The following is a 27,877-nucleotide window of genomic DNA, read 5'->3' as shown; positions in this document are numbered from 1 at the left end:
AAAAAAAAACTCTTTAGAAAAATTGTGGATTTATCACCTATCTTAGCAGCAATGTAAATTGCATTGTTATAATTTCCAGAGGATGGAGATATGCTCTTTCTTGCCCACTAATAGATATTTTTAGTTTCCGCTGGAAACATAGGAAATACAGGAGACTATTCAGCAGCTTCTCAGGAAAGCCTCCTACAGTAAAATAACATTTATTGCTGTTTCAGGCAGAAGCACAGTTAAGGGTCACAATAGCTATTCCTACAGTCCGATTGAGTTGTTGTTTCTTCAGAAGTTGCTCCCCATTGCTTCATATTCCAGTACCTTGGTCTCCCTTGTTGATCAAGTTCCCTCTGAACCTGTTTTTTGTGCTTTGCTACCACTCTTATTTTCTGGCACTAAAGGCTTTTTTTACATTTCTTTATACATTTTGTTGTCTAAGTCTCACTTTTAAAATATTCCCAATACATACATGATATTTTTGAAAATTATTTTATATGCTTATTTTTATTTACTCATTATGTATATTTCATTCCATAGACTGTAAGTCTTATTGTTGGGAGTGCCATATTCTTTATGATTTATGTATATATTATTATACATGTGACTATGTATATAATACATAATAGATATTTAGAAGGTATCTCAAATTAGTAAGTTAGAAGAGAGTATAACTTGTGAAAAATCTCAAATTTATGTAATCATTTATATAGTATTGAACTGATTTTACTTTTGAAATACTCATAAGATTTAGCTTCATTTTTTTCTTTACTATGGGAACTACTAGTTATGCTGAGGTATTAACACAAATGCAGACTAGGGCACATATAAGTAAAACCCACATGCCCCTATGATAAGAAATATTATGTAGGTTATATGTATGTGCATATATATATATGTGTGTGTGTGTGTGTGTGTGTATATATATATATATATATATATATATATATATATATATGACATGTTCTATAGATATACAAAAGAATAGGAAGAAAGTTAAGAGGGTTGAGTTTCCCAAATTAATACCTGAATGTTTTGTGGAAGGTTTTCTCAGTTAGAATATCTTATATTTTCAATTAGAATAGAACATCTAGCTTGGAAGGAAGGAAAATATTTTCCAAAATATCTTTTAAAGGGATTTCTATTTATAATAGATATACAACATCACAGAAACAAGCTATGCTATTCCTCCCACCTTTGCAATTTTATTTCAATGTAAATTATTTTCATTAGAATGTCTCATCTTTTTGGCCAGTTTCCATCAGCTCTTGTGAGTTCTGATGGCTCATAAATTCCCTCCAATCCATGAAATGAACATAAAAAGAAATTAAACACCAAAAGTAGGCTAAACTCCACATAAAGGCAATATCACTTTTGCTTAAGCAATAATTTATAACCACTTTTCACTTCAAAGTACTTTTAAAAATTGACTTAGTGAAAAAGCCATAATTCTTATGAAGAAGGTAAACACTGCTGTACCTTTTTGGTTTCTGGCCACACCCACAGCATGTGAAAGTTCCTAGGACAGGAATTTAACCATGCCACAGTTGTGACCTGCACCACAGCTCTGGCAACACCAGATCCTTAACCTGCTGCATCACAAAGGAACTTCCATCGTTGCTATACTTTTAACAAAAGTGGAAACTAAGGCTGAGGCTTGGAGTCTTCAAAAGTGAAAAATAATACCTGATACTCATTATTAGTTTTGGTTGATTATATTACATAAACCTTCAAGTCCTATCTTAGTACTCACCTCACAATCTTCATAACCTCTTTTAGTCTACAGTACTAGTTATATTAACAGATCTCAGTTTGTATTTTTCCTTAAATGATTCATAGCCTAACAAAATTTTAAGTGATAGATCTTCAGGTAAGTACATTGTCTTTGATTTGCATTATTCCAATTAAATTCAGCAGACATTTATTAAGTCATAATATGTGTCAGACACTGTGGGAAGTGCTAGGGGTAAAAAGATAAATATGGAATGATGTTTGCACTCAAGGGCACAGAGTCAAGAGATGAGGACAGTGATGTACATAAACCACTGGAATAAAATGGCGTGAGTGAATTTTGTCAGTATTTTCAAAATAGAATGTTGACCCCCAAGTTTTTTATATGTAATGATTTTTTTTCCATTATAACTGGTTTACAGTGTTCTGTCAGTTTTCCACTGTACAGCATGGTAACCCAGTTACACATACACGTATATATTCTTTTTTCTCACATTATCATGCTCCATCACAAGCGACCAACATAGTTCCCAGTGCTACACAGCAGATCTTATGGCTAATCCATTCCAAAGGCAATAATTTGCATCTATTAGCCCCAAGCATCCCATCCATCCCACTCCCTCTGCCACCCCCGTGGCAACCACAAGTCTATTCTGCAAGTCTGTGATTTTCTTTTCTTTGGAAAGGTTCATTTGTGCCCTATATTAGGTTCCACACATAAGTGATATCATACGGTATTTGTCTTTCTCTTTCTGACTTACTTCACTCAGGATGAGAGTCTCTAGTTCCATCCGTGTTGCTGCAAATGGCATTATTTTGTTTTGTTTTATGGCTGAGTAGTATTCCATTATGTATATATACCACATCTTCGTAATCCAGTAATCTGTCAATGGACATTTGTGATGTTTCCATGTCTTGCTGTTGTGAATAGTGCTGCAATGAATATGCAGGTACGTATGTCTTTTTCAAGGAACGTTTTGTCTGGATATATGCCAAAGAGTGGGATTGCTGGGTCACATGGTAGTTCTATGTATAGATTTCTAAGGTACCTCCATACTGTTCTCCATAGTGGCTGTACCAGCTTATACTCCCACCAACAGTGCAGGAGGGTTCCCTTTTCTCCACACCCCTGCAGCATGTTTTATTTGTGGACTTATTAATGATGGCCATTCTGACTGGTGTGAGGTGGTATCTCATGGTAGTTTTGATTTGCATTTCTCTAAGAATCAGTGATGTTGAGAATTGTTTCATGTGCTTGTTGGCCATCTGTATATCTTCCTTGGAGAAATGTCTGTTCAGGTCTTTTGCCCATTTTTCCATTGGTTGTTGGCTTTTTTGCTATTGAGTTGTGTAAGTTGCTTGTATATTCTAAAGTTTAGACTCTTATCAGTTGCATCATTTGACACAATTTTCTCCCATTCTGTAAGTTGTCTTTTTGTTTTCTTTTTAGGTTTCCTTTGCTGTGCAAAATCTTGTCAGTCTGATGAGGTACCATTGATTTATTTTTGCTTTTATTTCTGTTGCTTTGGGAGACTGACCTGAGAAAATATTTGTAAGGTTGATGTCAGAGAATGTTTTGCCTATGTTCTCTTCCAGGAGTTTGATTTAAGTCCTTAAGCCATTTTGAGTTTGTTTTTGTGCATGGTTTGAGGATGTGTTCTAGTTTCATTGATTTGCATGCAGCTGCCCAGGATTCCCAGCAATACTTGCTGAATAGACTGAATTTTCCACATTTTATGAGCTTGCCTCCTTTGTCAGAGATTAATTGACCATAAGTGTCTGGGTTTATTTCTGGGTTCTCTATTCTATTCCATTGGTCTGTCTGTCTGTTTTGGTACCAGTACCACACTGTCTTGATGACTGTAGCTTTATAGTATTGCCTGATGTCTTGGAAGAGTTATGCCTCCTGCTTGTTTTTTGTTCTTCAGGATTCCTTTGGAAATTCTGGGTCTTTTGTGATTCCATATAAATTTTTGGATTGTTTGTTGTAGTGCTGTGAAAAACGTCATGGGTAATGTGATAGGGATTGCTTTGTATCTATAGATTGCTTTGGGTAGTGTGGCCATTTTTACAATATTAATTTTTCCAAGCCAGGAGCATGGAATATCTTTCCATTTCTTCGCATCTTCTTTACTTTCCTTGATTAATGTTTTGTAGTTTGTAGCATATAGGTCCTTTACCTTCTTGGTCAGGTGTATTCCCAGGTATTTGATTTTTTGGGGTGCAGTTTTGAAAGCTATTGTATTTTTGTATTCCTTTTCTAATATTTCATCGGTAGTATACAGAAATGCAACTGATTTCTGAATGTTAATCTTATATGCTGCTACTTTGATGAATTTGTTGATCAGTTCAAGTAGTTTTTGTGGTGAGTCCTTAGGGTTTTGTATATGTATTATCATGTCATCTGCATACAGTGACAGTTTTACCTCTTCTCTTCCTATTTGGATGCCTTTTATTTCTTTTGTTTCTTTGATTGCTGTGGCTAGGACTTCCAATACTATGCTGAATAACAGGGGTGATAGTGGGCACCCTTGTCTTGTTCCAGATTTTAGTGGGAAGGCTTTCAGCTTTTCTCCAATGTGATTATATTTGCTGTGGGTTTGTCATAAGTGGCTTTTATTATGTTTAAGGTATGTTCCCTTTATACCCACTTTGGAACCACATTTGCTCCTGAATGGATGTTAGAGTTTGTTAAATGCTTTTTCTGCATCTATGGAGATGATCATGTGGTTTTTTTACTTTTCTCTTGTTAATGTTCTGTATGACATTGATTGATTTGTATATGTTGAGCCATCCTTGTGAACCTGGGATGAATCCCACCTGGTTGTGGTGTATGATATTTTTTATGTGTTGTTGGATTTGGTTGGCTAAAATTTTGTTGAGAATTTTTGTGTCTACATTCATCAAAAACACTGGATTATAGTTTTCTTTTTTGGTTGTATCATTGTCTGGTTTTGGAATTAGGGTGATGGTGGCATCATAGAATGTCTTTGGGAGTGTTCCTTCTTCTTCAACCTTTTGAAAAAGTTTAAGGAGGATGGGTATAAGTTCATCTTTGTATGTTTTGTAGAGTTCACCTGTGAAGCCATCTGGTCCTGGACTTTTATTTGTAGGGAGTGTTTTTATGACATGTTCAATTTCATTTCTAGTGATCATTCTGTTCAGTTGAACTATTTCTTCTTGATTCAGTTTTGGAAGGCTGTAAGTCTCTAGAAAGTTGTCCATTTCTTCTAGGTTGTCAAATTTGTTGGCATAAAATTGTTCATAGTATTCTCTCATGGCTTTTTGTATTTCTGTATTATCTGTTGTGATGACTTCTTTTTCATTTCTTATTTTGTTTATTTAGGTTTTTTTCTCTCCTCTTCTTGGTGAGTCTAGCCAGGGGTTTGTCAATTTTGTTTACCTTATCAAAGAACCAGCTCTTGGTTCAATTGATTTTTTTCTATTGTTTTTTGAATATCTTTTTTATTGATTTCCTCTCTGATCTTTATGATTCTGCTGATTTTAGTTTTTTTTGTTCTTCTTTTCTTTCTTTTTTTTTTTTTTTTTGTCTTTTGTCCTTTTAGGGCCACAATCAAGGCACATGGAGGTTCCCAGGCTAGGGGTCTAATCAGAGCTGTAGCTGCCAGCCTACAGCAACACAGGATCCAAGCCACATATGCAACCTACACCACAACTCATGGCAACGCCAGATCCTTAACCCATTGAGCGAGACCAGGAATCGAACCCACAATCTCGTGGTTCCTAGTTGGGTTCATTAACCACTGCACTATGTAAGGAACTCCTATTCTTCTTTTTCTAATTCATTTAGGTGGTGAGTTAAGTTGTTGATTTGAGATTTTTCTTCTTTTATGAGGAAGGCCTGTATTGCTATGTATTTCCCTCTGACACTGTTTTTGTGGCATTCCATAAATTTTGAATGGTTGTGTCTTCATTATTTTTTGTCTCTCAGTATTTTTTAATTTCCTTCTTGATTTCCTCATTGGCCTATTGGTTTTTTAGTAGCATGTTGTTTAGTCTCCATATAGTTAGTTTTTTCTCATTTCTTTTCCTGTGGTTGATTTCTAGTTTCATGCTGTTGTGATCAGAGAAGATACTTGAAATAATTTCTCTATTCTTAAATTTGTTGAGCATAGCTTTGTGCCCCAGTATGTGATCAGTTCTTAAGAATGCTCCATGTGCACTTGAGAAGAATGTATAGTCTGATTTTTTTTGGATGTAATGTCCTGAAAATGTCAATTAAGTCTAACTTTTCTATTGTGGCATTTTGGATCTCTGTTGCCTTATTGATTTTCTGTCTAACAGATCTATCCATTGCTGTGAGTGGGGTGTTCAAGTCTCCTACTATGATTGTATTCCTATCACTTTCTCCTTTTATGTCAATTAATATTTGTTGTAGATATCTGGGTGCTACTATATTAGGGGCATATATATTGACGATTGTAATAATCCTCTTTTGAATGGATCCTTTAACCATTAAATAGTGTCCTCCTTTGTCTTTCTTTATGGCCTTCATTTTAAAGTCTATTTTGTATGATATGAGTATTGCAACTCCTGCCTTCCTGTCTTGTTTATTGGCATGAAATATCTTTTCCCATCCCCTCACTTTCAATTTATATGTGTCCTTTGCCCTAAGGTGAGTTTCTCGTAGGCAGCAGATTGAAGGTTTTTGCTTTTTATCCAACCTGCCACTCATCAACTTGAATGCCTAAGGTATATTTTCAAAGAAGAGGTGCTTGTATTGAACATATAATAGGAGTAGTTTTTTTGCTTGTTTGTTTGTTTGTTTTTTCCCCCAGTTGGGAGCAGAGTGAGATTGGGAGTCTGGTGAGGAAAGAAGAGTATTTCAGGAGGCAGAACACCATGTGTCAAACTAGAAATGGATTAGACAGCTAAAGAACTGCATAGTTTGGGTATTGATTGAAATGTAGACTCTGTTTATATAACAAAGGCATATTAGGCAAAGGAAAAATTTGGGGATACATCTTAATGACATTCTAATAATCCCTCAAGCAGTGATCCCATTGAGAACATTAAAAACCAGATGAGAGTAACATGGTCATATTTCTATTTGGGCTCAGTCTTTGTTGAAGAAGAGATAATATAGATTATAAGACCATGGATAAGGACAAGAGTTGTGCTTTCTATGGTTCAGGTGGGAGATGATGAAAATCTGACTTAAGTCACTGGTTGTTCAAAGGGGTTGAAATTTAGAGATGCTAACATAGTGAAATCATATAGGATTTAATAACGCATGAGATTCTGTAAAAGGGAGGGTTGTTTGGGTGTCCTCAGTAATTGTAGGTTAATGAAAAAAATGCTTTATTCAAAATAGAAATACAGGAGGGTAAGTTGACAAAAAAGATGATAAGTTTTGATTTTGGACGTGTTGATCTGGAATCTACATTTTAAAAAGCATTTCGATAATTAGCAACTAGTGTTGCTGTCCATTTGTGCATGAAATGCTTGAACACTTTACTGAATCTGAAAGTTTTTAAGTACTAGCCTCATGTTTCATTTCCATGAAAATGTTATATTTTAATAAGCAAATTATTCTTAGTTTGAGTTATTAGTGATGCTTAATGTAGGTATTTAGAAAATTATACTGACCCTACCAATCATGATTTTGTTTTATCGTTTTTATCATTTAATGTTTCTTTTTGATAAATTGTTACAGAAAACAAAAATTTAGTCAGGAATATTATATTTATTTTCAACAATTTTGAAATCACTTGGAGCTAAGTTATCTCAGGTTAGATTTGAAGTGAAAAGTAAAATTTTAAAAAGCCTGATACAAGGGAGAAAAAGGAATTTGATATTAGAACTGTCTGCTCACCTTCTTCCCAAAAGGCAATTATGCTGCATCCTGTGAATGAAGAAAATTGCTGATTTCATTAAATTAAAATTTGATGTTGAAAGGCTTTACATGTAAACGCTTCACTGAATGTTACTATTTTAAAAAGCGGAACTTAAGGAAAAAGTTTCCTGTATCTAATGTGGCCATGCTCCCATTGATCATAATATTAACACCTCATTGAACTGACAAGAGTTTAGAAAAGGTTGAGTTCACTACATTACTACTGTTATTCAGCTGAATATGAGTTTAATTAAAGTCCTTATTGGTGGATTTTATTTATATAAATTATTGAAAAGTATGCTTTCTCCCTATGTACAGTGTAACACCCCCCTCAATTACCAACCCAGTACAGGCAAACAGCAACAACCTTCCCTGGAGGGGAAGCTCACATCTATTTTCTTACTAGATTCTTTTTTAAGATAAAAAAATAGGTTAGTGATTTTTTTTCAGCATCTTCAAAAATATCTTATTTTCTTTATGATGCACTGTTTTAGGTAATTGCTATAACCATAGCAAGAGAAGCAGCCACTCAGTTGGTTTAGTAAATAGTTTTACATCTATGAATTATATTTTATGTTACTACAAAAGTGAATCTGAGTAAATAAACTAGGAATACAAGAAGTGCCTGGTGGTATCATCACAGAACTTTGATTGGGATTAAGTTCCTTTAGGATGGAGATAGGATGAATACTCTATTTAGATATACCCAGGACAGTTGAATCATTACAGGACCCTTAACACTCACAGTTGAGGTCTGTCTTCAGTAAGGAGACTGGCTTCTTTCTCTGCATCCATCTCTGAGGTGACTTACGTTCTTCCAAGTAGAATTAATCTTAAAGTGACTCCCTTTATTGGTTTGCTTTAATACTTTGACCTACCATGAAAACACTGATACTTGAACTGGCATGTCTTTATTTTTCAAAAATCTATTGTTTCTTCTCGACAAGTGAAAAAATTACTATTCGGAAAACACCCAAATTCCTCAGATAAAATTAAATAATGGAATCTCTGCAGCACTATTACTGATCTCTGAGAAAGGACACAAATCTATTCTTACTTTGACCAAAAAAGTACATAAACACACATTTTAAATTATATTCTTGTTTTAAAAACCAAAGTAAATCAGCCTATACCTATTTCATTCACTTTGTGGTCATTTTTTTTTCTTTTCTCACTATTAAGGGGGCTACAGTTTCTCAAGAAATCAGCAAGTAACTCCGTAGCCTGGAATAGAATTTTTGAATTGCATTAGATTTTTTTCTGATGGTGGCTTACTCATTATCCAAGAGATCCTGTGTCCTATTTAACAAAAGCACAACCAGTCAAGCAAAAGTGATATAGAAATCCAACAGTGGAAAAATAGGTCCATTTGATTTGGAAAAAGATCACTATTTTCTAGTGGTTATGAGAATTTTCAAAATAGCAGACATTAAAAAGAAAAAAGTCAAATTTAAAATAGTCTCTATTGGTGAGTGGTGTGTCTATGTCTGTAAGGCAGTGTTTTCAGCCAAGTGTAAATGTCAGTAAACAGAAAATAAGTGAAAGGTGTATTTCTTTTCATAGAAAAGCGATGAAATGGGACAAACTGTCAATATTCCCATTGTTCCTACATGCCCACAGAATATATCCTTGGGTACTTACATGACTAAAAATCCTTAAAGACATAGTTTCTGTTCACTAATACTTTTTCAAAAATTCTGTGAGGTGAGCAAGTCTCACTCAATTCTTCCTCTCTTATCTTTCTTGAATTGAGCAATCCCCAGCAAGAAGGCGCATCTTCTCAATTAACAAATTTCACAAATATGTAAACGCTAAAGAATACATTTTGAGGAGTTCCCATTGTGGTGCAGCAAGAACGAATCTGACTGGTGTCCATGAGGATGTGGGTTCAATCCCTGGCCTCGCTCAGTAGGTTGGGGATCTGGCCTTGCTGTGAGCTGTGGTTTAAGTTGCAGACATGGCTTGGGTCTCGTGTTGCTATGACTGTGGTGTAGGCTAGCAGCAACACCTCCAATTTGACCCCTAGCCTGGGAACTTCCATATGCCACAGGTGCAGCCCTAAAAAAGCAAAAAAAAAAAAAAAAAAAAGATAAAACCAAAAATATGAATAATTTTGAAAGACGTGCTAGTATCATATCATTGATACCTATTGATAAAGCTTAACAAATATATGAATTGTTTGACAAAGAATATGTGATTGTGTTTAAGCTGTCAAACAAGGTAATTAATAACTTTAAAATATTTAAATTTAAAAAAACTTCTTATTAATTAGAATTAGCTTGTATTACCAACTTTCTGAATATCAAATCTAATAAGATTGTTCACGCGGGCAAGAAAAAGCTGAATACACTTTGCAAGGGTTCTGTTTTTAGTGTGGATATAGATAGAAATGTTTAATCTTGGGAAAAATACTTGGATCAAAGTGGGAAAATTTCGGAACAAACTTTTGACTTGTGAGTCTCCAAGTAGGAGTCTCCGAGTAGGACTTTTGGGAGTTGTTTTACTTGATACAATTCAGAAAAGGACCATCTTTGACCACTATGGTCAATTCCAGTCAAAGTGAAAAGGATTGACCAAAAAACTCAGAGTGTATGACATCTGGGGACAAAGGAGAATGCACATAAAATTTGTCATGGAGGTAAGTTTAGCTCATAGAGCAAACCAAAGAGAAAAAGGATATAGGGCTAGGATTAGGGATATAAATCCAAATAAGGTCAACAATTAAAAAAAGTGTGAAAGCTCTAGTTAACTAGTTCTGATGTTTAAAGAGAAGAGAGTTGAACTCTTAAGCATGGTGGAAGCCAATGAATGGATCTAATAAATTATGAAGACTGATCTGAATTTCTACTGTGTACTGCAGAAGTTGCTTTTATGGATCATGTCATGAGAAAGAGTCTAAAATTTCAACTTTATAGTCTATTATTGTTTCTGCTACATCATTTGGGTACGGATCATAAATTTCTATGACTTCCAAGTTCATATCAGTTTTACAGGTCAAGTTGAGTGGCATAAGTAAAGATTTTGAGCTAAGACAATATAGATATTTTGTTTTCATTTCAAGTTGTTGTCAGTGAATTGTGAGCCAGGTGACAAGTGCCACTTCAAATTTTTTATTTTATTTTATTTTATTGATTGTCTTTTCTAGGGCTGTACCTGCAGCATATGGAGATTCCCAAGCTAGGGGTCTAATCGGAGCTGTAGCCACCGGCCTACACCAGAGGCATGGCAACACAGGATCCGAGCCGCGTCTGCAACCTACATCACAGCTCACGGCCACGCTGGATCCTTAACCCACTGAGCGAGGCCTAGGATCAAACCCACAACCTCATGGTTCCTAGTCAGGTTCATTAACCACTGAGCCATGACGGAAACTCCAAATTTTTCATTTTAAAAATCCAATTATTTGAGATCTTTTAGTTTTTAAAAAGTTCTCACTCAAGAGGTGGCCTAATTCATTTGAGCTGTATAAATAGCCTAGGGAAAATGATTCAGACTTTAAAGTATTAGAGCAAGTTCAAAGTAGTAGTTTATAAAAGAGTCCAGAGGAATAAGGCCATAGCCATGCAGGGATGGAGTTGAAGTTCAGGCTAAAGTGAAGCCTAGAATCCACAACAGATAGCGGCTCATCCTCAGACAATAGGCTGTGGATGGGACCTGCCTTAGGCAGAAAAAAGAGTGTCTCTCTCTTTCTCTCTGCACTCACCTCTTCCCTTCCTTCTCATACCAAGATTTGAATTTGAACAGTTGCTAAGGCCGAGCATTCTTAGGGGTGTCACAGTGGTGTACCCCTCATGCAAAGGGCCCTGAAGCCATGCTGGAATTGGGGTGGGAGTTATTCCTACCATGGCCAAATAACATAAATCACTAAACTATAACGTAAATGTCAGACTTGCTGAATGTGTACCAATCATAGGGACTATTTCAATTTTCTTATCATTGACCTTCCACCAGAAAACACTTGCCTGACTCAGATGTAGATCAGCCTCAGTACATTCCATGGGAATTAGCTTTCATTTACCCACTTTTTTATACTTTCCCTTTATGCTCAGAAATGAATAGGAAGCTTGTTTCTTTTGAGCAGGATGGTGGGTATAGTATTCAGTGAGACTCACTAAAGGAAAAAAATAGACAAAATAAAACTCTATTGAAGAAGTAAGGACCAAGAAAGCTAACAGAGAACATACTCTGTAAGTGACAATAAAGACTTTAATATATTCAGGGAGATAGAATTTTATTGCAGTTTAGTGGTTTTGTATTTGAAAAATTGAAAACTTTCTAAATTTGTTTAACAACTAAAAACAGATTAGCAGCAAATGAACATCCAATGATGCAATTTAGACAGCACTTTTATGGACATACTATTTGATAAAAAAATGCTTTTCCTTGATAGAACAGATGAAGAAACAGTACTCAGAGATGCTTCTATGTAGTTAGGCATTTAAGGACATCTTGTCTTATACTATATCTCAACAAGATTAACTTTTCAAACAGAAAATTCTAGTAGGAAAAAATTTTATAAAAACCAAAAACAAACAAGGAAATAGACAAATAATTTTTTTTTTTTTTTGTAGATCTAGCTTATAATCTCAGTAAATGTCAGTGATGGTAATTTCTTTTCTTTTTTTTTTTTAATTGACCTGTATTTGATTTACAATGCTGTGTTAGATTTGGGTGTAGAGCACAATGATTCAGAGTATTTTTCAGCTTAATTTTCAGTATGTGTTTTTAAAAGATATTGCGTATAGTTCCTAGTGCTATATGGTAGATCCTTGTCGGTTATCCATTTTGTATGCAGTAGTGAGCATATGTTAATCCCAAACTCCTGATTTATACCTCTTCCCCTTTTCCCTTTGGTAAACGTGTTTGTTTTCTGTCTATGGATCTATTTCTGTTTCATACCATAAATCCTTTGGATCTTTGTTTTTTTTTTAATTTTATTTAGATTCTAAATATAAGTGATATTATATGATAGTTGTCTTTCTCTGTCTGGCTGGCTTCCCTTAATATGATAATCTCTGAGTCCATTCATGTTGCTGCAAGTGGCATCATTTGGTTCTTTTGTATGGTTGAGTAATATGTCTTCTTTATTCATTCCCCTCTCAGTGAATATTTAGGTTGCCTCCTTGTCTTGGCTATTGTAAATTGTGCTGCTATGAATATTGAGGTGCATGTATCTTTTTGAAATCATGGTTTTCTCCTGATAGATGCCCAGGAGTGGGTTTGCTGGATCATATGGCAACTCCATTTTTAGTTTTTTAAGAAACTTCCATACTGTTCTTTACAGTGGCTGTACCATTTTCATTCCTACAACAATGTATAATAGTTTTCATTTATCCACACCCTCTCCAGCATTTGTTATTGGTAGGCTTTATGACAATGGCCATTATGACAGGTGTGAATGGAGCACTTCATTGTAGTTTTGATTTGCATTTCTCTAATAAATAATAATGCTGAGCATCTTTTCATGTGCCTTTTGGCCATCTATTTGTCCTCTTTGGAGAAATGTCTTTTTAGATCATTTCCCCATTTTTTGATTGTGTTGTTTGTTTGTTTTTTGATATGGAACTGTGAGAGCTATTTGCATATTTTGGATATTAGTCACTTGTTGGTTGCATCATCTGCAGATATTTTCTCCCATACCTTAGGTTGTCTTTTTGTTTTTTGCATGGTTTCCTTTGATGTCCAAAAACTTCTAAGTTTAATTAGGTCTCATTTGTTTATTTTTGTTTTTATTTCCATTAGTATAGGAAATGGATCCAAAAAGCTATTTCTGTGATTTATGTCAAAGCATGTTCTGCCTATATTTTTATCAAGGAGTTTTATAGTATCTGGCCTTATGTTTAGGTCTTTCAAACATTTTAAATTTATTTTTGTTATATAATCCTAGAGAATGTTCTAATTTCATTCTTTTATATGTAACTCTCCAGTTTTCTTAGCACCACTTATTGAAGAGACTATCTTTTCTCCATTGTATATTTTTCCTCCTTTTCATAGATTAATTTCTGTCATCAGAAAGTGCACAAATAACAAATGCTAGAGAGGGTGTGGAAAAAAGGAAACCATTGTACACTGTTAGTGGGAATGTAAATGGTGTGGCCACTGTGAAGAACAGAATAGAAGTTCTTTAAAATACTAAAAATAGAGTTTCCATATGATCAGCAATCCCACTCCTAGTCATCTATCTGGAGAAAACCATGATTTGAAAAGATACATGTACATCAGTGTTCATGGCAGAATGATTTGCAATAGCCAAGACATGGAAGCAACCTAAATATCCATTGAGCTGGGAATGGATAAAGAAGACATGGTACATATATGTGAGAACATACAGTATTTGTCTTTGTCTTTATTTCATTTAGCCAAATGCCTTCAAGGTGAAATAATGTTGTCACAAATTATATGTTTTATAAATTAGTAGTATGTATGAAATTATATTACTCTCTGACATGCTAACAAAATATGCTTCATTTAGCCATTTAATAATTTTTAAAGAAGGTATCAGATAATTGTAGATTCACATATACTTATAAGACATAACACAAAGAGAGTCCACATATATTCTACCAATTTCCACAATAGTAATATTTTTGTAGAATTGTAGAATATTATCACAACTATAATCCTGACTTTCACCATTTATATTATTCATATTTCCCAACTTTATGGTACTCATTTGTATCTATTATTGTACTTGTATTTAGTGGTGTATTATTTTACCTTATGTGTATTAGTGTTTCACCACTACCATAGTCCAAAAACTGAACAGTTCCATCCAACATGGATCCTTACTGTGCTGACATATAACCATACCCAGCTCCCTCCCATCTCCTTCCTGTCCAATATCTAGAGACCATTAAACTGTTCTTCATTTCTAAAGTCTTGTTATGTCAAAAATTTCTTATAATTTGAGTAGTATAGCATGTAAAATTTTGAGTTTGGCTTTTAAACCATAATAATTCTCTGGAGGAATCTTCATGTATTAATAATTCATTTATGTTGACTGATAAGTAGTATTCCATGGTTATAGATGTATCACAGTTTTCTTACTCAATTGTCATTTGAAAGACATCTGGACTACATCAAATTAGTACAGTAAAAGGAGCAATCAACAAAATTAAAAGGCAACTCATGGTATGGGAAAAAAATTGAAAACTATCTTTATGATAAGAGGGTAATACCCAAAATACATAAGGAACTCATGCAACTCAATAGCAAGTGATAATAATAATCTGATTAAAACTTGGTCAAATGATTTAAATATTTTTCTGAAGAAGACACAGAAATCTTCTGTAGGTACCTGAAAACATGCTCAAACGTACTAATCATCAGGAAACTACAAATCAAAACCACAATGAGATAGTGCCTTACACCTATTAGAATAGCTTTCATCAATATGACAATAGATTACAGACATTGGCAAGGATGTGGAGAAATGGTGGTCTTTGTGCTCTACTGATGGGCATGTAAATGGGTACAGGCACTGTCGAAAATGTATGGAGTTTCCTCACAAATTGAAAATCAATAACCATATAATCCAGCTATTCCACTTCCTGGTAAATATCCAAAGGAAATGAAATCACTCTTTCAAAGAGATATACTGTATCCCATGTTTATTGTAGCATAAACAAGAACCAAAACATGGAAACAACTTGGGTCTATCAGTGGATGAATGGATAAGGAATATGTAATGCACACACACAAAATGGAATAGTATTAAACCTTAAAAATAAGGAAATTTTGTCATTTGTGACAACGTGGATGAACCTTGATGGCATTATGCTAAATGAAATAAAGAGAAAAATACTGTATGGTCTCATGTATATGTGAAATCTAAAAAAACTAAACTCAGAGAGTAGAGTGGATAGTGGGGGATGGGAGGAGAAAATATTGGTCAAAGAGTACAAACTTCTAGTTATAAAATGGATAAGTTCTGGAGATCTAGTGTACAGCATGGTGACTGTAATTAACATTATTGCATCATATGCTTGAAAGTCGCTAAAAGGATAGCTCTTAATGTTCTCACCACCCATACAAGAAAGGTAATTCTATGCAAAGATGGGGTTGTTGATTGACCTTGATCACTTTGCATTATAAACATGTATCAAATAATCACATTGTGCAGCATAAATTTATATAACATTATGTGTCAAATAGATCTCAATAAACCTTGAATAATTTAAAAAATAAGAATCAGAAATCTTTTGAAGGGGAAGAGGAATAAATATTCCAGAGACATACAATTAATTAGTTAATCCAATTGATAGCTAAATTTAGACTCTTGACAACCAAGGAAATAAGGAAACCATGACAAGTTTTGTATATCTCATTATGTGATAAGGCAAAGCCAACATGGTTTTTGAAAATAAACATTTTCCTGACACTAAAATTTATGTGAAACCCATAAATTGATTCTTATGCAACTTTAGAAATTTTTTTTTTAAATGGCTCTTAGTTTTCTTTTTGCAATTAAGATTTTTATTTCCAATGGAAATGATGTGTTTTTCTTTAGTATATTTATAACATAAATCGTAATAAATTTCCTGGTAGTAATTTATCCTCTAAGCCATAATATATATTTTAATATTAATTATTAATACGATACTGAATTTGATTTGTTGGTATAATATTTAGGATATTTGCAGGGATCTTCAAACATAAAATTGATTTTATTTTTGTTTATTTGGATTTGTAAATCATAGGTTTTCTTGTAACATAAATACCTTCTTTTAATATCCTCTGGAATATTGTCAGTGGAATTGGAATTATTTTTTCCTGTGGGGTGTTGTTAATAAAATTGAAATAATCTTTTTTTCCCCTGAATATTTGATTGAACTGAACTGATACATTTTTGATGGGTAGTTCTTTGTAATTTTATGCCCAAGCACATCACAATTATGTAAATTTTCCAATTATTTTCAAATCAACAAATGACATTTTCATAGAAAATCATCCATTTGTTCCATATTTCAAAATTCATTTTTGTGGAGGATCTGATGATTCGTTTAATTTCCTCTTTATCTATATATTTAATTTAGTATTTACTTTATGTGCTATTTCCTTCTTTATCATATGGGCTAATCATTTAATCTTTTTAAAAAGCATATATGTGTGTGATGTTTGTGTGTATATGTATATATATAAACACATACACACATGTACTAATTTTATTATTTATTTATTTATTTATTTTGTCTTTTTGCCTTTTCTAGGGCTGCTCCTGTGGCATATGGAAATTCCCAGGCTAGGGGTCTAATCAGAGCTGTAGCTGCCAGCCTATGCCAGAGCCACAGCAACGTGGGATCCGAGTCACGTCTGCAACCTACACCACAGCTCACAGCAACACTGGATCCTTAACCCACTGAGCAAGGCCAGGATCGAACCCACAACCTCATGGTTCCTAGTCGGATTCATTAACTACTGTGCCATGACGGGAACTCCATATACTAATTTTAAAATTTATTCAAAAGAATTAATGTTTACTTTTATCTTTATTAAAGCATTCTTCACTTTATCATTGTTCAAATATTATCTCTTCATAGAGAATTTACTGATAATCCTTTTGTGATAGAAGTTCTGTGATTAACTTCATAATATTTAACTCTTCACGACATTTTCCCTGTTCGTTAATTTAATTCAGGAAATAAATCTAAATATCTCAGATGACACCTTTTAAAACATTAAAGTGAAGAATAAGCATCTATCACCTTTCCACCATTACATATTTAGAATCTTATGACATCAGTTGCTTTTACCTAAAGGAATACAACTTCAATTAAAATGTCCTTTTTGGATACCAGGTTTACTGTGGAATTTCCACTGTAAAGGCTCCATTTCCTGTGAAAGCAAATCGTCTTTTTATCTCTGTGTATTTTTAATTGAGACTTTATTTTAAGAGCAGTTTTGTTTTTTTTTTTCTCTTTGGGGCCTCCCCTGCAGCATATGGAGGTTCCCAGGCTAGGGGTCTAATTGGTGCTGTAGCCGCTGGCCTACGCCACAGCCACAGCCACTCAGGATCCAAGCCAAGTCTGCAGCTTACGTCACAGCTCACCAGATCCTTAACCCACAGAGCAAGGCCCGGAATTGAACCCGCAACCTCATGGTTCCTAGTTGGATTTGTTTCAGCTGCGCCACGCAGGGAACTCCCTGAGAGCAGTTTTAGATTCAAGCAAAATTGACTCTAAGATATAAAGTTTTCCATCCCCCCCTTCTTCCACTCACTGCACAGCCTACCCAATTATCAACCACCTCACTAGTTTATTTTATTTTTTTATTTTTTTTGTCTTTTTGTCATTGTTGTTGTTGTTGTTGTTATTGTTGCTATTTCTTGGGCCGCTCCTGCGGCATATGGAGGTTCCCGCGCTAGGGGTTGAATCGGAGCTGTAGCCACCGGCCTACGCCAGAGCCACAGCAACGCAGGATCCGAGCCGCGTCTGCAACCTACACCACAGCTCACGGCAACGCCGGATCGTTAACCCACTGAGCAAGGGCAGGGATCGAACCCGCAACCTCATGGTTCCTAGTCGGATTTTAACCACTGCGCCACGACGGGAACTCCCACCTCACTAGTTTAGACCACAGTTTAGGAGTTCCTGCAGTGGCTCAGTGGGAACAAATCTGACTAGCATCCATGAGGATGCAGGTTCAATCCCTGGTCTCACTCAGTGTGTTAAGGATCCAGTGTTGCTGTGAGCTGTGGTATAGGTCCTAGAAGCTCCTCGGATCAGACGTTGCTGCGGCTAAGCTTCAATTCAGCCCCTAGCCTGGGAACCTTCATATGCCTTGCATGCGGCCCTAAAAAGACAAACAAAAAAACAAAAAACAGTTCACAGTATTCTGTGGGTTTAGAAAAAATGCATCCTGATGTGTCCAAATCTTCCAATCATTATGGTATCACACAGAATATTTTCACTGCTCTAAAAATTTTGTTATGCCTATTCATTCCCCGACTTCTAATTCCTGATCTTTTTATTGTCTCCAGTTTTACCTTCTCCAGAATGTCATGTAGTTGGAATCATGCAGTGTGCAGCCTTTCAGGTTAGATTTTTTTTGCTTATCAATATGAATTTAAGGTTTTTCTTTTCATGGCTTGATAGCTCATTTCCTTTTAGTGCTGGATAATATTCCATTGTCCAGATTTATGGCAGTTCATTCATTCACATACTAAAGAACATCTTGATTGCTTCCAAGTTTGGGCAAATACCAAGGAATGGCAATTGCTGGATTGTATGGTAAGCGTAGGTTTATTTATTTATTTTATTTATTTATTTTTGGCCTTGCCTATGGCACATGGAAATTCCCAAGCCAGAAATCAAACTTGTGCCACAGTAGTGACCTGAGCTGCTGCAGTGATAGTGCCAGAGCCTTAACCTGCTGTGCCACAAGGGAACTCCAAGAGTAGGTTTAGTTCTTTAAGGAACTGCCAAAATATTTTCTAAAGTGGATCTACCATATTTAATATATTTTTATTGATCTATATCTCCTTGTATCATTTTTGTTTCTTTTAAATTTTATTTCCTATCCTACATATATATGCACACTTACATATAATATATATTATGTATATATTTTAATGCAGGAGAATTTCTGCAAATATCTGGTAATTCATGGTGGCAAATAGAAGAGAAATAATAAAAATTTTATTGGAATCTGTGTATGGGCGGAGCAGTATATTTTAACCAGCAGATTTCACTCTAAGATGATGTAGTTTTGCACTTTTGTTTTGATAGCCTAAACTTTTGCTATCTATAGGTCTTTTCTCTTGAACTGATATTTCTCTAGAAAGAAATTTGTTAGTATCCTAAATTATGTGCTGAAATATAATAAGACTTGTTATTAGTGATGAGTGGGAGGATGAGCAAAGGGTCTCAGTTTTAAGTTTATGAAATTTTTTTTCCATGCTTAGATGATGTTGGGCATTAATAATTTGGGGTTAAGCAGTTCAGGAACAGATCCTAAGGCAGAGATGCAGATGCTGAGGATTTAATGAAGGAAGATCTCTTCAGCAGAAACCTAGAATGGAGTGGGGAAGCTAAGTAAGGAAGAGGTGTAACTGTGATCTTAGATAAATTATAGCCTAGGATGAATCCAAAGGAGAGGTATAGGCATGATCTGGGCCATAGATCTGGCAAGATGATGATTCTGTACCTACGTATCAGTAATTCTTTGCCTGCTTGCCTTTTTTTTTTTTTTTTTTTCCTTTTGATCGTGATAGCATAACTCCCAGGTATCTCGGGGGCAAACCAAGGGAAATTCTCCAGAGAAGGGCCCAGGCAAAGAGCACTGTCTCTGGGATGAAAACTCTAACTAAGAAAAGGATCTGGCAGTTGCATACCCACTGGCCACTGTCTTGCTGCCCCAACTCTTCCTGGTTCATCATTTCTGTAGAGTCAACTGAGTGGATAAGGAATGTTCTAGGATCTAAGTTATGCCTTATATTTTTAAATGAAAATCTTACATTTTTGTACCAATATGTATTGAAATGAAGAAATTCTTTGTCAAAAGTCCCGTGCCTCCAATTTCTGTCTTTCTAAGATTTTGTGATGCGATCCATCTTACATGTGAAAATCCCCCATTGCAGGCTTATGGTCTCAATTCTCTATGCTATTCCAAGTCACTTATGACTTATTTGATTTCCAGTTGTAAAAATGTCACTGTCATGCTCTGTTTTCCTTATTCTTATAAATTTTATGTGCTTATGCTCTTTTTATCCATTTTACTTTTAGAGTGTTTTCAGGAGGGAGAGATTGTAAATGTATGGTTTAATCTGTTATATTTAAATAGATGTCACAGTGGTATACTTCTGTAGGGTATTCCCATTTGAAAAAAAAAAGTGTTCTAAGGAGCATAGAATAAGAATGATAAAAATCAAGAGAGTATTATATAATAATTAAAACATTTAATTAAAATAATTAAATACATGCTAAATACTGTTTACAAATTTGCATAAGTCATTTTGTTTAATTCTGACAGCATCCTTAAATGGTAGATGTGACTATTTTGAGGCAGTTATTATTACTATTATGATCATTTAAGTAATCTGTCAAGTGGAAATAATAGTATCAAGTGTATAGGTTCTTGTGAAGATGAAATCCATAGTTTTAATTTTATGACTTTATTTCATAATATTATTTAATAAATTAATGAGTTTTAATTCTTAAAATGATGTAGCGTAGTGGCTTGCATGTAGAGTGTACATGAAGTAGGTAAAATAATGCCCCATACCCCTACAAAGATGTACATATCCTAATTCTCCAAAAACTTTCCAGTCCTTACTGTTACATGGCCAGGAGGAACTGAGATCACAGATGGAATTAAGGCTGTTGATCAGAGGAAAAATAATATATTCTAGATTATCTATCATGTGAGAACAAGCCAGGAAAAGGCTTCTCACCAAAACCCTACCATGCTGTGGGACCTTGAGCTCTTAGGATTTCCAGCCTCCAGAGCTGTGAGAAAGTGGTGTGTATCAGTGATGGAGCAGTGAGCAGAGCTGCTTTCTAGGACTGTCAGAAAATAAATTTCTATTGTTTAAGTCACCCAGACTATGGTATTTTGCTATGGCAGCCTGAGCGAGGACATACAAACAACTTAGAAGATCACTTACATTAGAAATATGTTATATACCTGAAGTGGGTGAAGATAGTGTTACTTAGAAAAAATAAATTTAAAGTGCAAATTGTCAAGAATTGGATTTTATTGTCACTATGAAAAGGCTGAACCAATAGAATAGTGACTATATAGGAGTTCATTAACATTATGTCTAGACACATATCTAAGAGGGGCGTACCATTAACATTTTATTGTTAAATAGTTGTTGTGCACCAAGACTGTTATCTTCCTATATAAGCACACTGTCAAGTATGAATGTAATTTAATTGGTAAACTCTCAGAGAATTGTAGAGGATTCTGCATACTCTGTTTTTTTCATAGATAATAAGTGGGAAACAAAACTGATGGCTCTCTGTATCTGTGGATATGGAGGGAAGACTATATAACAATTTGATGATAAAAATGGATATTGAAATAACAGAAGTACATATGTAAATTTAATTAAAGGAGTTTATGTAATTAATTAAAATTATTATATTTTACATAGTAACATAATTACTTTATGAACTAAGGAAAATATAATATCTAACTCAGCTACATAGCCTGGTGCCTGTATTAACTCTGAGGCCTTCTTTGTATTTGTCTTTCTCAATGAATCTTGGCAAAAATTCCCAAACTCTGAATTCTCTTCTAACCAAATATATTTTATTTTTGACAAAAACCAGTAGACAGTACATCAGTAAATAATAGAAGAGGCAACTGCTGTTTTGCAAACTGGAAGATAGAAGTGAAGAAAGAGTTGAGCTTGTGTTAAGAGGGCATTTAATGCTTTTTTTGTAGAAAGATAAACCTTAGGGAAGGAAATCATTTGAGATCAAAATTAAATATTCATATGATCACCTGATACAATATGCTGCATCTGTAACTCAGCTAAAAGGAAAACATGTAACTAGTGTTCAAGGAAAATATATATTTGAAAATGGGCAAAGAACAATGTACTTTCATTAAATTGAATTTAAAATTAAAAATTTCTACAGGAATAGCACTCATAGTTTTGAAAATATCCCAATTGAAATTGAAATCTGTATCTTTTATACAGTTAATTTTTATTTTTACATTTTATAGTTCTTCTGCCTTTCTAATTATTTTTAATTTGTAGTTAACCCAAAAGATATTTGCTAAATAATTACTTATTTTATGTTATTCTCCATACTAGTTTCCTTTTTTTAAAAAAAAATTACTTTTATAGAAATTGTCACAATGACTTGTTGCTGTCCCTAATCACTAATCACTATTGAGATATTAATTAAGCTTCTAACTTTCCTGGAGGAAGATTCCCTTCACTTAGTAACTCAGATGCCCTAGCATTCGCAGTTCTGTATCAAACCAGCTTTTTACAACTCTTATAAAAGTTGGAATTAATTTTACTGTGTTGCCTACATTAGTGTTTTATGTTAGTGTACGTGCATGTTAATATTTTTGCCTATTTCTTTTTATTAAACTTTAAGCTCTGCAACAGCAGAAAACCTACCTGGTTTATTATCCATAGGACTCTTCTCATGTGTCAAATATATGGTGGGTACCACTGTCCTTATTCATCCAATGGTTGAATAAACTGGGCTAAGCTACCATTCTGTTTTGAATGCAGGAATGGTTAATTTTAATTGTACATCAAATCATTTAAAAGATAAAGGAACAAACATTTTAAAAGTCAGATAATAAGATTATACTTTAACCTTTCCAAAGCCCGTATGTTAGCATAATGGTGTTTTTTATCAGAAAAGGTATCAGTAGAATCAATTGCTGTGATTCTATAAAAGAAACATAGCTCATCACTAATATACTCTACTAAATATGGGGAATTATAAAATTAAAGTGAATTTATAAATGTCTAAAGCAGATTAAAATATGTCTTAACTCAAGGATTGTTTCTTTTATCTTTATATTATTTTCAGTCTATTTTGTTTATGGCCTAGTTTTCATATTCTATATCAAGTTAGAAGGACATTCATTTTTAAAATTTTATCCATTATTGGAGTTCCAGTTGTGGCTCAGCGGGTTAAGGACCCAACATTGTCTCTGTGAGGATGAAGGTCCAATCCCTGACCTTACTCAGTGGGTTAAGAATCTGGCATAGGTCTCAGATGTGGCTGTGTACTGTTGCTGTGGCTGTGGTGTAGGCTACATTTGCAGCTCTGATTCGACCCCTAAGGAACTTTCCATATGCCATGGGTGTGGCCATAAAAAGAAAAAAAAAAAATCTAACCACTGTTATAGAACTTTCCTACCTTTTTATTATTATATTTGAATTGGAAGTATTTTCAGTGTTAAAAGGATATTCAGATAGTCCTAGTATCTCCTTAGAAATGAAAGAAGTCACAAAAATTTGACACTTAGAAACTAAGTAGCCTGAATTTTAGCCATTAGATTTGCTAATTTAAGCAAAAAAAATTTGGAAAAGGAAAAGCAGAAATAATTATTTTCTTCCTGATAGAGCGAAAATAAAATGTGATATTATAAAAAATAATTCTGAAAGTACCCAAAGCCCTTACTATACTGGCTCCAGATATATAAAGAAAAGTTATAGAGATTTAAGAATAAAAATAAGAATTTTGAAACTTAAACAGATGAATCACAAATAATTTTATCTCTCTTTGAATAAATGCAGATACTACATTAATTTATTTCTTAATAGATAAGATTATAATCCTAATTTTGTTCAGGAAGATTCTGAGAATAAGTATATTCTTTGAGATTGAACCTTTGTCTTCAGATTTTATACAGAATTTATGGTCTAAAGTTTTCTATTGGATGTATCGATAAGAAGAGGTTTACAGAGAAAAGTTTAAAATTTCTTGATTTGGAAATGAGAGAATAAATATATAAATACATTTTTGCTTATGATTTTCTATAACTGCTCACAAGAACAATAAATTTTGGGCCACAAGACATTTTATCACACTTTGGGCAGATGTATATTTATAAATATCTAAAGAATATTCAGACACATCACAGTCTCCACTGTGAAAATCTAAAATGAGGTGTAAACTATGAAGATACCTGCAGCTTCTGAAGTGTACTGTTAAGGGTCGTGACAGAGATGCTGATAACAAGATCAACCTGTCTGGCACATCTTTTGGGGATTCAACAGAGAGCCTGTGATATCCACATGAGGTGAGAAAAAGATTGGCCTCCTGTATTACATTCATTTTTTTTTATTAGTCTTATCACGGTATCACCAGTGAACTAAACTTTTAACATTAAAGGGTACAATAGAGTAAAAATAACAGTTCTGTGGCTCTCAGATAACAATCTAGCAGTGAGGTATTTTTCTTTATAACTCAGTAAGTTGAATAAGTTGAGAAAATAGATACAAAATCCTTTTGACAAACATTTATCACACTCTTACGAAGTGCCACTTACTGTGATGGACACTTAGAATGTCCAGATTTTGCCCTTATGCTCTTCCCTATCTGATGGAAGAACTACCAAGTAACAGCACATTATAACAACACATAATTGCCTATTATAACACCAGGACATTCTTTTTATTTTTTTATTTATTTATTTTTATTTAAGGTGGCACCTGTGGCACAGGGAAGTTCTGAGGCTAGGGGTCTGATTGGACCTGCAGGTGCCAGCCTATGCCACAGCCACAGCAATACCAGATCCGAGACACATCTGCAACCTACTCCACAGCCCGTGGTAACACCAGATCCTTACCCTACTAAGCAAGGCCAGGGATCCACCCTGAATCCACATGGACACTAGGTAGGTAACCTGCTGAGCCACAATGGGAATTCCACCAGGATATTTTAAATATATTTTTACAAAATTATGAGAACAAAGAGAAATGGGACCTCATCCAGCTTAGACACAAGAAAACTGTTTTTGGAAGATTACAGGATTTTTGGTTGGTTGTTTGGCTTTTGGTTTGAGGGGTAGCGTTAGACAAAATAAAGCAAAGAGTAAGGCAGGGATCAAACCTGCAGTGGATGAGATCTTGAGAAAGAAAGTAACATTGAAGAGACAGACTTCAGATAAAGCAATCACCTCATTTGTGGAAAGCTCTAATTGAAAGAAAACTGTTGAGGACATTTTTCATGTAATATAGCCAATAATTATACCTTTATAGCAGTTCAAAGCAAATGTATTTATTTTCTTCTATCAAAGATGTTTTTATGTTTAAAGATAGCCATGATGTATTACTTGGGCTCTTCCTTTTTAGGAGATTCCCATTATTATAACATGAATCCTGAAAATTAGCACCATCGGAAATACTTCTTGGATTAAGCTATTGAGTGTAGAAAGCACCTGTTAAAACATCTGTTCTTGGGGAAAGAAAAAGATTGCAATTACTTTTAGCGTAGATGAGTTTATTAAATTAACCTTCTTGAGAAAGTTCAAATTCCTAGGTAAAATCAACATAAAATAAGGCAGTTTTCACTATAAAGGCAGAGGGCAACCCAGAGAAGGGTTACTCTCCATGAAGGTACCCTTCAGTGAGACACCAGAAGGTGTAGAATCCTCACAAACATCCTAGAGTGAATCACTTGGACAGAAATTCAGAAAAAGGCAAAGAGCTAAAAGCCTATCACAGTGTTTTATGAAATTCTCCACTGTCGACCTTGCATTTATTCTTACATAAAAAATAAATTTAAAGTCATTGTCAGCTGGGTCTAGAAAATATGTTTATTGCAGTTTGTATGAATATTTTTCGTTCAGTATTTAGTGTGGGTGCCTACTCAGCCTTGTTACACAATCTGATTTCTCTTAATTGAGAATTTTCTTCTCATGTTCAATAGACAGTTCCAAGTCATTTGCTATGTTTCAAGCACTGTACTGGATACCAGAAATACAGAGTTGGATAAGACTCATTTTTTTTTCCCTGGGAGGTAAGGAAATTTTCATCAAATTTTCAAAGCTGGTACATTATTATGAGATGGTTGAAAGTTCATAAAAAATGTAAACCAGTGACTTAATGTCATAAAATATAAAATACTAAATAGTAATATTTTAGATAGTAATGATGATATTGAGTATACGTAATAAATTTGAAACTTGTTAGACCATGCTAGATATAACAGTTAAGCTTTATTTTTAGATAGTTAGCATTTCTTACTATTATGTAGAAGTGGTACAAATTTGAGTGTTTAACTTCACATTTTTTTCAAAGTAGGTATACCAACCACTGGTTATTTAATATTAAACACTATGAATTTTAAAAATGATTTATTTTTCGTGATGATATATATGTTCCTGGGTATGACCAAAACTATGAAGCTTAAAGATATAAAAAATCACAAAGTGGACTTTAGCAATTAGTCTGTTAGTACTGGTATTAAATATCACATTAAAAAAAGAGGTAGATTGCCATAAAAGCTTTGACACATTTTTGACATTGGGAAAAAAAAAAATTAAGAAAGGCCATATTTCATGATCACAATCTTTACATATTTTTCTCTTCTTTCTGTACTTCAATAATACTATTCCCAAATTGGAGCTATCAAAATATTCAATACTTATGCATAGTAATTTTAGAATCTTAAAACAATGCAGTATTTATACTTTAAAAATTATGCTCAAGGAGTTATAGAGATTAAAATTGTATAGTCCAATTACAAAACTCCTTTTGTACTGATAATTTTCCTGCATAACAACTGCTGTCTAATAGCAAAGGTGGTATTTTCCATTGTATTGCTTCAGGATTAATTAAAATACTTGTTCTAATGTATTATAAATGGAAATTAAACACGCCACTAATGAAGGTTGGTTACACTGGTGATTGTAATTATAATTATTATTCTGTGATTTTATCATGGTCATAGGTACGTCATTCGCCTTTATTCTCATTAAGCCCTTCTACACCCCACCAAATAACCCTAACTCTATAATAATTCCATATCAATAAGACAGGGGCGAAGTATATTATCATGACTCATGACAGTATTATCCAATAAGTTATTTCACCAATGTTCCTAAAATAATTAATATAACAATATACCTTATGGAGTTCCCGTCATGACGCAGTGGTTAACGAATCCGACAGGAACCACGACGTTGTGGGTTCAATCCCTGCCCTTGCTCAGTGGGTTAAGGATCCGGCGTTGCCCTGAGCTGTGGTGCAGGTTGTAGACGCGGCTGGGATCCCTCGTTGCTGTGGCTCTGGCCTAGGCTGGTGACTACAGCTCCGATTGGATCCCTAGCCTCGGAACCTCCATATGCCGTGGGAAGCGGTCCTCGAAAAGGCAAAAAGACAAAACCCAAAAAACAAACAAAAAAAACCTTATGTTAAAATGCCCAAATATGATTGACTCTCAATGACAAAACTATATTTTTCTCAGTTAGACTTAAATCATCTATGGTATGAATCCAAATTTCTCAGTTTTGTGAACTCTGGTCATTTTGCTACACATTTTTTTTTTCTTTCTGTCTTTTTGTTGTTTAGGGCCGCAGATATGGCATATGGTGGTTCCCAGGCTGGGGATCCAGTTCGAACCTTAGCCGCCAGCCCACACCAGAGCCACAGCCACTTGGGATCCAAGCTGTGTCTGTGACCCATGCCACAGCTCACGGCAACCCACTGAGAGAGACAAGGCATGGAACTTATGTCCTCATGGATGCTAGTTGGGTTTGCTAACCACTAATCCATGGCAGGAACTCCTTGCTGCACATTTTGTGTGTGTGTTACAGTTTGATTGGAGGAGCACGATCCTGTAAATCCTCCGTTCTATTGTTCGGCTCTTCTTCCTG

General features: G+C 34.5%; 1 protein-coding gene across 1 annotated transcript in view; it reads left to right on the top strand.

Moving 5' to 3' along the window:
• Positions 1-27,877, top strand: part of LOC110261960 — a 92,803-nt gene that overhangs the window by 50,574 nt on the left and 14,352 nt on the right. Inside the window, exons 7-8 of the mRNA XM_021100539.1 lie at positions 18,555-18,610; positions 25,930-26,019. Of these exons, the coding sequence (XP_020956198.1) occupies positions 18,555-18,610; positions 25,930-26,019 (146 nt within the window). The remainder of the gene's footprint in view (positions 1-18,554; positions 18,611-25,929; positions 26,020-27,877) is intronic.

The sequence above is a fragment of the Sus scrofa genome, chromosome 8 (assembly GCF_000003025.6).
Source record: "Sus scrofa isolate TJ Tabasco breed Duroc chromosome 8, Sscrofa11.1, whole genome shotgun sequence".
NCBI classification, from domain to species: Eukaryota; Metazoa; Chordata; class Mammalia; order Artiodactyla; family Suidae; genus Sus; species Sus scrofa.
The sequence above is the reverse complement of the archived record's forward strand: the minus strand, read 5'-3'. Positions and strand labels throughout refer to the sequence as shown.